The sequence below is a fragment of the Mus pahari genome, chromosome 3 (genome assembly GCF_900095145.1).
Source record: "Mus pahari chromosome 3, PAHARI_EIJ_v1.1, whole genome shotgun sequence".
Classification (NCBI taxonomy): Eukaryota; Metazoa; Chordata; class Mammalia; order Rodentia; family Muridae; genus Mus; species Mus pahari.
In genome coordinates this window covers 59,347,153-59,358,057 of record NC_034592.1, presented here as the reverse complement: position 1 = coordinate 59,358,057, position 10,905 = coordinate 59,347,153, and the positions used below count along the sequence as shown (strand labels likewise).

The following is a 10,905-nucleotide window of genomic DNA, read 5'->3' as shown; positions in this document are numbered from 1 at the left end:
GTGTGTGTGTGTGTGTGTGTGTGTGTGTGTGTGTGTGTGCACATAGGTGGAGGTCAGAGGCCAGCTTGGGGCTGGGGGTTTGGAAGGAAGCAGATCAGTTGTCTCCTACTATGTGTATACTGTGATGAACCTGGGTCTTTAGGCTACAAGGACCTTTACCCACTGAGCCATCTCACTGCCTTGTGGAATTAATTTTAAATCTTTCTTATTTCCTAAAATGTGTATTCAGTAGTACAATCATCTCTCTAAGCATGTGTTTTACTGTATCCTGTGATTTTTGGTAAATTTTATTACATTGGTTTAGGTTTTTTGGTGTTTTGGGTTTTTTCTCTATGTAGTGATTTCTGAAACTAACTACCCAGGTTAGGTCAGAACATCTCAAAAAGACTCCTTGATCTAAGACAGCAGGTGCTTCAGGGTTGGGAGTTTCCAGACTACTCACCAAAACCACTGCCAGTCAGGATTCCCCTCTGCAGCAGCCCGGGAGTACTGACTCACAGAGCTCAGGAAGCACTCTTCTTAGGATTGTAGGTTATAGCAGAAAGGATCCACAGTGCTTTCTGTGGACAGCACTGAAGAGCCATGTAGCACACGGCTTGATAATAAGCACAACACTTCTGCTGTGCCTCCTGCAGAAAGGCCTCCCTCCTGTGTATTGATAAAGAACAATGTGCTACACATGTGAATGACCAGGGACCCTCACCTAAACTGCAGGGAGTTCAGTTTTATAGATTAGATCATGTTCCATGATTGGACTTGGTCTCCAGCCCCTTCCCCATCCTTCCCGCAGCTCTGTGATCACCAGGCTCAAAGCTGATCATGTGGTTTGTCTTTCTGACATGTCCAGCCACCATCCCTAGCCACTCCTTAACCTGAGCTATCTTGACTCACCTTAGTAACATAAACTGTCCTATCAACTGTGGTTGGTTGGTTGGTTGGTTGGTTTTCTTAAGCTATTGTTTGTGGAGTTGAATCTCTCCTTTCACCTTATGTGGGTCCCACTAGTCAAACTCAGATTATCAAGCTTGTATAGCAAGAGTTGCCAGTCCTGAATCCATCTCACCAGGTATCTGTTTTTTGTATAGTTGACAAGTTTCAAATATGGAGATGCTTTATCCAACTGGAGGTGAAAGCCAGCCAAATTCTTTTAGTAGACAGCTGTTATATTTTTATTTTCCTTAATTCAAAATACTTTTCTACTCTCTCCTGACACCTCCTTGCTGTGTGTTGTTTAGAAGTCTGTTTCTTTTCCTCCAAATAATGTTCTGCTGTTCTGTTACAGATTTATAGTTTAAATTTTGTGATCTGGGAGTCGGCCTTGTACAGTTTCCATCCCTTTTCATTTGCTCAGCTATGTGGCCCAGAATATTTACTGTTTGGTGACTGCCATAGATTGGTGTGAGAAAAGCACATATCTCCCTCTTACTGAATAAAACCTATATGTGTTAGCTAGATCTGCTGCGTGGATCAGTCCACTGTTACTTCCTGATTTTCTGCCTGCTGGATCCATCAAATAGTAGAAGGATGTCAACACCTCCAAAAGTAATAGTGGCTTTACCTATTTCTAAAAAAAAGAAAAAGAAAAAAACCATGTCTATTAGTTTTCCTTCCCATTTTTTGATACTCTATCATTAGGCATGTACATACGTCAAATTGTTGGATCTTTTTGGAGAACTGCTCCTTTGCCATTATAACACCACTCTTAACCCTTAATAATTGTCCTTGCTATGGAGTTTTGAATTAGAATGCCCCCCATAGGCTCCTATACTTGAATGCTTAGTCATCATGGAGTGTCACTACTTGAGAAGGATTGGGAGGTGTGGCCTTGTTGGAGGAGGACTAGCACTGGGAGTGAGCTTTGAGTTCAAAAGCCCAAGCCTGGCCCAGTGTCTTTCTCTTTGTGCTGCCTATGGATCAGGATGTAGAAGTCGTAAGTTACTTCTCCAGTTCCATGTCTGCCTTCATGCCACTGTGCATCACTATTACCCATAATAATAATGGACTAAACCTCTGAAACTGTAAGCAGGCCTAAATTAAATACTCTCTTTTATAAGAATTGCCATGGTCAAAGTCTCTCTTCATAGCACTAGTAACCTTAACTAAGAAACTTGCTTTGAACTCTGTAAGTGCCAAATTAGTGTTGAGACTCTAGCTTTTTTTGGTTACTGTCAGCATGATATGCCCCTTTCTCCATCCTTCTCTCTGAAGAGCTACTTTTAATATATCCTGTAAGTCTAGAATATATTAATATATCCTATGAGTCTAGCTCCAAACAAATTCTTCATTCATTTACTTGATGTAAGGTTTTCACTTCTCAGTGAATTTTGAATTCTTTGTTGGTGGCTTTTTCTTTCAACACTTTAAGACAGCCTCTTTGCCCATCTCCTTCCCATAATGAAGGTCAGAGCCGAAGCTTGTGCCTGCTCAGCGTGCTCTCTGCCATAGCCCTACCCCAGCTGTCTACTTTGCATAGGTTTTTTTCCATTTTATAGTTTCTCTTTATTTAGATTTATTTCTCTTTTTTCATGAGTATTTTGCCTGCATGTATACCTGTGCACCTCATGTGTGCCTGGTGGCTGCAGAAGTCAGATGATGGTGTTAGATCCCCTGGTACTGGAGTTAAAGAAGTTGAAAGCCACCATATGCTGGAAACCAAACCTAGGCCCTGTGCAAGAGCAAGTGTGCTTAAGCTCAGAGCCAGCCCTCCAGCCCCTGAAAGTCTACTGATGCCAGCAAATTGATTATAGTCTTATTCTATCAATAAGTGTCTCTGCTTCTTGTTAAAGGCATGTCTGATACTAATGGAGGATACAACTCATAATCTCAAAGGGTGTTTTGAATCTCAGATCACAATCCTAAGTCTTTGTGTATGTGCATGTACATACATGGGTTGAGCCCCATAGATCCTTTTGTCTCCCTCCTGGTGCTGGGATTACAGACATATAGCACCACACCTCAGCTTCTTACCTGAGTACTGGAGATCTGAATTCAGGCCCTCATGTGTGCCTGCAGGCACTTTATTGACTAAGCTGTCTCCTGGCCCCATAAGTCTCATTTCTATAACCCTCTTAAGTTCATTCCATGTGCTACTGTCAAGTAAAGGAAATTAGTTTGTGGTTATCTGGGTAAAAGAATGAAATTTAGCTTATCTTGTAAATACTAATTCTTCTGCCCAAACCAAACTTGGTAAACACTGTGAACCTTCATCATGTTCCACTCAGAATGCCCTGTTTTTACCCTTTCCTAACCCTCTGAAATCAGAAAATGATCCTGAGTTTTTAGTTTTATCCTGGAAATTTTTTTTTTCTGAAATAGGGCCTGTATCTTAACATTTTTCTATCCCCGTTGCCTTTTTCAGTGTACATGTTTAGCAGGTAAAAGTTTAGTTAGCAAGCATGCTAATGGAGAATTTCCCTAACCATTCAAAACATCAAAGGTTATCATCTATCTCTTCTAAACATTTAATAATAGGAAGTTGTACTTTTCCCATGAACTAATTTTCTCAAAAATAATACAAGCTTGAAGATAAAAACATGACTCTCATAAAGTCTTAGTAAGACAGATCTTAAAAATAATTTTCTATGTTGTGTCTGAAGTTCATATTCTCCATGCGTCACTCCCCTTATAGAAGATATTTAATGTATAAATACAGTTTAGAGTCTGTAGAACCACCACTCCATAATCACTCTTGACTAAATGTACTGTTATAAGATGTTTGCTGAGCAGGTTCTCACTTTATAGTCTTGGCTGACCTGGAACTTGCTATGTAGACCAAGGTGGCCTCTAGTTCACAGAGATCTGCCTGCCTCTCCGTCCCAAATGCTAGCATTAAAGTGTGTACCACACATACACACCCAGCCTCTTACAACTGTCTGAAGTTAAAATGTACTACTCTGCAGTCTTGGGCTTGAGTTTGGCAGATGAGCGCACCTGCTAACTACATCCTCAACAAGACAAGAGACTTGCCTTCACCCTAGAAAATGCCTGGCTGCCCTTTTCAGTTGGCTTCCTCTCGTAACACTAACTTCTAACTCTTTACTTGTTCTTGAACTTCATGTATATTCTCGTCTCCTCCCCCTCTGGTTTTTTGCGACATATAGCCCAGGCTGGCTCATGTGCAGCTATTGTGTAGCCATGGCTGACCTTAATTAATCTGTTGCTTCAGTATCCCAAATGATGGTCTTACAGGCATACACCACCATGTCCAGTTGTCTAGTTTCTGGGTTGCTAGGGATCAGACCATAGTCTTCATATGTGCCAAGTAAGACTATACCAGTAGCCCTCAGTGTATTGTTTTTGCAGCTCGCAGATAACCAGAGCGTTTGTATTCCTGTAATTAAAGGGAATAGGAAGTTCTGATGCTTCGTGGTCTCACAACACAGAGGAAGGAGTCTGGCACTCCCTTCAGCATATGAATTATCTTTATTGTATCACCACTTTACATGTGAATTAAGTTGGAAACATAAAAAATTAAAATATCAAATATGTCCTAGATCTTTATATTGATTCTATAAGGCAGGGTTGTTTTTAACAAACAGTAATTTTCACTAGCATACAATAAGGATAGTTTTATATTTCCTTGCCTTTGTAATTTTTGGCCACATTAGTGTTTAATTTTCCTTTACATTCTGTGTCTTAATAGAGACTGATAGCGTCTTCAGCATGAACCTTGGGGTAAGGGCAGAAAGGAGCCCTATTGTCTCCAGCCTCCTCTAAGATGAACTGGCAGTGTGTCAGGAAAAGCCTCAGGATGGCACAGCTGAATACAGTTCAGTACAGTTGGTTCTTGCATAACCTTTAGAAAAATCATACATAGAACATCCCCATCTTTATAAATAAACATCACCCACACATGTTATTAATAGCCTTGTTCACTTTTCCCTGGGACTTACGCTCCATGTTCCTGCTGCATCCCTGCTCTTTTATTGTTATTGTTAGCATACAAAGCAGTTTCATTATGAAATTTTTGTAATATATGCCACAATACCTTGTTTTGTTTAATTGTTGTCTCTTTTTTACCCCCCCCCCTTTTATTTTTTGGTGTTTTTAAGATAAGGTTTCTCTGTATCTCTAGCTGTCCTTAGAACTCACTCTGTAGACCAGGCTGACCTTGAACTCGGAGATCCATCTGCTTCTGCCTCCCAAGTTACTGGGATTAAAGGTGTGTACCACCATACTTGGCTTCCATTTTATTCTTCTTAAAAAGACAACTTTTGATAAGCTTTCTAGATGTGCCTGCATATCCATATATGTATCGTGTTCATGCCTACTTCCCATGCAGGCCAGAAGGGGATAAAAGATCCCTTGGCTTTGATGATAAAATCCTGTTGTAAGCCTCTGTGTAGATTCTGGGACCCACATTCTTTGTAAGAGCAGCCAGTACACTTAATGCCTGAGCCATCTCTCCAGCCCCTCTATAAGCTTTCTTAAAAGCAAAATTGCTATGGTATAGTAAGAAATTGGATATAAGTATGAGATATTTCTGATAATCCCCACTAGCCAGCTCTCTGTCGAGTAGTGTACGATAACTAGTGTCCCTGTTAATAGTGTATGCCCTTGTGTGGAGTAAAGGGGGACCAGAGATTGCCTAGATGCACACAGGCAGTCTCACCTTAGGAGAGGACAGAAAGATAGCCAGGTGCCTGTGAGCCAGGGGGACAGGAGTTCCAGGTCATTGTCAGCTACACAGCAGGTTCAAGGCCAGCCTGGCTTACATAAGGTCCTGTCTCAATGCCCTTGCTCCACTCTCCTGAAAAAGAGTCTGCTTCATGGAAGTGGTAGTGCCAGGGGCCCAGCTAATGTGAGAATCTGGGGGAAGGGAAGAAGTGAGTGCTTCCAGTGCAGACACTGGCAAATGCCTGCATTTGAGCATACTGGTTGAGTGGTCTGTTTGCCAGGGCTGATATCTCACAGCATCCAGAGCTATAGTATTGAGACCCGATCCAGAGTATGGTCAAGGGAGAGAACCCTATGTACACAAACATAGGTTTATGTGTTTCTTATGTGTACACATGCATGCATACATGTTTATTTTCTGTTTTGATTTTCAAAGAGCTAGAGTGGGTTTTGTCAGCATAATTCTACATAGGCTCTATCACAGTGACATGGAAAGTATAAAAATGTCTTGCTAAATATATCTTAATTAAACCTGCCTTGTCACATCTTCTAAACCAAGAACTTTAAACCTCAAGCTTTTGATGGTAGGAGATTTAAGTACAAAAATACTGGAAGAACACTTGCCTCTGGGCTGGCAAGCTGCGCACAGTGGCAGAGTAGTTGATTAGCAAGTCCAGTTCAGTTCCCAGTACAAAAATGACTGTCACCATCCGGATGCCACTAAAGCTGGTGGCCTGAGCTTGATGCCCAGAAGCCACGTGGTAGGAAGAGAGACCCGCCTCTCACATATTGTCTTCTGCCTGCCACAACCTTACACACCTATACATAATTTCAGAAAATTCTTCTAAGCACTTTTATAATTTTGAAGAATATCATAAGATAGTTGAGAGCAGTGGGTGCTGTTGATAGTGAGGACTTTTGTTGGGCAAGTGACTGAGCACTGTTTTTCTTAACAGTCCTACAGTGTGGAAGGGCATGCTAAGACAGGAATGTTTGTTTCATAATCTTATTTCTGTCACACAGGAAAAATCATTTTCAAGTAGTTAGAATTTCTGTAAAGACATTGTTTCTAAAATATTAAAATTATCCATCCTATAATGAAGATTATTAAAAATTTAATGTTACATCTTATGCTAAGAGCCAGGCTCCTAATCCTTATCATGTTTGCCTTTGTCTGTGTTTCTGGGGACCCAACCCAGAAACCTCTTCAGGCTGGGCAGGTGCTTTATCTAGCCTTGAGCTCCAATATGTGTCCTTTCTGGGTTTGTCTTATGTCAATTAAAGTTGACAAGAAAAATATAATTTTAATAATAAGGCCCATTTATGCTTTATATAATTATGTTCCTACAAATGAAACTTGAAAAACAACCTAAGTGGAGTCTTGTTTCTTATTAAAAGCTGTTAGTTGTATGAGTGGTTTTATGCCATTCTGAGGCATTTAATACTTAAAATTCAAATTTTATTTAAGGTTTTATTAATGCTAGCAAGCAAATTTTAAAAAATGATCCATAGAAATTAATTTTAACTCCCATACTCCAGTCATTGGTGATGCCCCTCCCCCACCATTATGTGCCTCATCTCTAGAACACAGAGCAGCAGGTGTACAGTTAGTTCTTGGTAATCCTAAAAGAACTGGAAGCCTGTTACAGGGAGGGATCAGTCTGCCTAAAATTTTCTCATCAAAACTGCTGTGAAGAGTGAAGAGACTTGAGCAGTACTAACGTATGCTTTGCAGAGTGACATGTAGCTGAGCACCGAAATAAGTGGCAGAAGACCAAACCGGGAGAGAAAGAATAAACGATTTGGTCAGCAGACTTGGAATCTGTTTCTGGGTGCTTCATCTGTCCCCACCTTCTCCTGTGAAATGTTTGCTGGCAGCAACTCTCTGCCCACATTATAGTTCTATCATAGATGTGTCATCTGGGGCCCTGTGTTGTCACCTAGTTTGTGACCTGCTTGAGAAGCAAAATGAGATGAGAATATAAAGGGAGGGAGGAAAGTGTTTCTCCTGCCCTGAGTCCCAAGGCTTTGGAAAGGGAGGCGACCTTTACATTTTTAAAAATATTTCATTAGTGCATATTATGAGGCCACAAAGCAGCTCAGTTTCCAGCTTGGGATATTGTTGCACACGTGAAAACAGCAATCTGCAGAAAATATAAAATACAAACACTGAGAGCTAGCTTTAAGTGATTTGTCACCAACCCTAGTCACTAAAGTGTCAAATTCCATGTACATAGATAAATGTAATTAACAACTGAGTGCAGGGGAGGGGGAGAGAGAGAGAGAGAGAGAAACACATGGTAGTTTATTCAGGATTGATATTTGATTTTTTTTAAATCTTACTGAGAATAACCAGTAAAGTTTAATTGTAGTTTTTCATTATTTTGTTTCAATTTTATACTAAAAACTTCTAAGTGGACATTTTAATATGACAGAGTTACATAAGCCAAGCATCTCCATGCACATAAGGAAAAATGCAATTATTTTCTATTCTGAGTCTCCAGACTGCTGTTTTAGAAAATCATATCTGATTATTTGCTCAGCAGAAGATTATTGAGTTGATTTAGCTGTGATTTTACTTAACAAAGCTTCAACTGCATTCCTACTGTGGAGTCCAAAAAAGGTAGAGAGATATAAATGATACATTCAAACTGTGATTTTTGTGAACAGGGCCGTCGATGCACCCCTCGGAGCTAATAGCGGAGATGAGAAACAGTGGGTTTGCACTGAAACGAAATGTACTGGGGAGAAACTTGACCGCAAATGATCCATCACAGGTAATGATCTTTTTATCAGTAAGCTGAAAATGTCTGGAAATCTAAATGTGATTGCTTGTGAATTGCTACTTAATGTTTTCCAATATGCATATATCCATAGGAAAGTAAGAGAGAGCAAAGAAAATGCTTTAAATGTATTTTGATTTTGCTTCTTTATTACTTTAACCTAAGTGAGAAACTGTTTATAAACCTATATTTTAATAAATGAAATGGCTCCTTTGGGTTTATGTGGATAAAATGTCTAACTGAACTAGTGATAGGATTGTTTGTTCCTTCTGGCTAACACACCCTTGAAATGGCATTAAATGGAGCCAATAGAAAGAACTCTATAAACAGCTCCCTAAGCATTATAGAAAATCCTTATTTATTAAACTGCTCACAAATTCAGAAAGTTAAGAGTTTTTCAACTTACTGCATTTTATGCATGTAAGAGCCTGTGCATGTATGTACCTGTATGAGCATGCTGTGTGTGTGTGTGTGTGTATGCGTATACGCATGCAAATTAAGAGGAAAACTTGGAGAAGTCATGTGCTCATGATGCTTGCTGGCAAGTGCCCTTATACACTGAGCCATCTCACTGGCCCTGGTTTGAGTATTAAAGGTTGTTTTATTGCATAGTTGATAATAAATAACTATAATTGTAAAGTTAAAGTTACTGATATCTTGATCTAAGTTTCATGGTCTTTTAGTCCGGGTGTCTATACTTCTGGGGCCGGTGCCCAGTGCTTTGTTAGACACGTGTTATTATGGAGCTATAGATGCTTCAAGATGCTTAGTCTTACCTTTCATTAAACTAAAGATGCTGTGTTGAGACAGTGTTTGTGAGTGTTGAGGAGAGGACAGAAGCCTACTGAAAGCTTCTGTCTGTATTTATCTTTTACTTCCTGATAATTTCCAAGAATTATAAAGCAATTGTAAACCTTGTAACCCGCCTTCACAGGTAGAACATACCTGTTTAAATCTTCTAATCCTCACACACACACTTCCCAGTCCAAGTACCACGCCATGTCTGGTATGTCTCTAACACAAAACTCTCTGTTACAAGTGTTTTTCTTTTCTATCTAATAACTAACTCATCTAAAATCTAGCAATTGGATGTCTTTGTTGACTCAGGACTATGTTGCAAGTGACTGTGAAGAAGACCCTGAAGTTGAGTTCTTAAAGTCGCTCACCACCAAGCAGAAGCAGAAGCTCCTCAGGTAGCTAAGGAGTCTGTGGGATCTGTGGGATCTGTGGGATTTGTGGGATCCGTGTCTCTGGGTTCCCTGGGCTCTGCGCATGAGCTCATGGTGGATGATGCCTGGATTGTGTGTTACACGGATTGATTGATTCCTCTCTCAGTGTAGTAATACAAGGTCTGTCTTTCCAATAGTAAAAAAATTAGTGTTTGCGTCCTCAGACTATACTCCTAAGCTATTGCAGCTTTCAGAGTGTTTAATTTGAAAGTAGATTTATTTGTAGCATTCCCTTTTCTTAATCTGTATATATCTTTGCATACCACTTATTCTTGGAAAATATTTTTACTGTTTTTTTTCTTTTTTTAATGTTGTGAAGTTTTATGAGGAATACTGAAAGAATGTTTAAATTTACAATAACGTTTAAGTTTGTTAAACATACTCCACGTGGGCTAAAGAATTCAAGAATTATGCACTTAGTCCAATAGAGGGCGCTCACCATGTTTCAGTAAATGGAAAATGGTATGCAGAGCCAGGTGCAGAGACTGGAGTCTCACAGTAACTCAGCTTCCATCTAAACAGTTTCTCTTCCCAGACTGAAAGTTCATAAAACAGTGGAGTTGCTCTATTTCTAAAACTAGATAGTTGATGAGAACTAGTAGGTAACTATTTTATAAAACATCAAAGTATATCCTAAATCAGAACTTATAGATAATCCATAGGTTTGATAATTAATGCTGTTTTGGTTTGGTTTGGTTTTGATTTTTCAAGACAGGATTTCTCTCTAGCCCTGGTTTTCCTGGTACTCAATCTGTAGATCAGGCTGGCCTTGAACTCACAGAGATTTATCTGTCTCTGCCTCCCAAGCACTGAGATTAAAGGTGTGCATCACCACTGCCGGGCAATAATGTTAGTTAATATTTCTGCAGTTAAAACATACATACAAGATTGACTGTGCATAGGTCCAATTCATGCCACACACCTTTCCCAGGTTTTCTTTAAATCAGAGAACCATTTTATTTAGAGTGCTAAACAATTTCATGCTCTGACTCAATATCAATGTTTTGTCAAAAGAATAAGTGATTCCAGGGAAGCATAGTTAGGAAGCTGGCTATTCAATGTCTACATGCCTGAATAGTTTAAAAGAAAGAAAGTGGTTTATCATTAAAGTAAATAATTTGTTTAGATGTGCACACCATTTTTAGTAGCATCTAAGAAGATGTAGTCTGTTGACAGTTTCTATTTTGTTGATGAAAAAACTATTTCTTTCCAACTACAGGAAATTGGATAGACTTGAAAAGAAAAAAAAGAAAAAGAAAAGTGATAAGAAAAAGAAG

General features: G+C 39.4%; 1 protein-coding gene across 1 annotated transcript in view; it reads left to right on the top strand.

The window, feature by feature from the left end:
- The window catches only part of Cir1 (corepressor interacting with RBPJ, 1), a 29,884-nt gene that overhangs the window by 17,144 nt on the left and 1,835 nt on the right, over positions 1-10,905 (top strand). The window contains exons 8-10 of the mRNA XM_021192706.2: positions 8,287-8,393; positions 9,507-9,592; positions 10,848-10,905. Of these exons, the coding sequence (XP_021048365.1) occupies positions 8,287-8,393; positions 9,507-9,592; positions 10,848-10,905 (251 nt within the window). The remainder of the gene's footprint in view (positions 1-8,286; positions 8,394-9,506; positions 9,593-10,847) is intronic.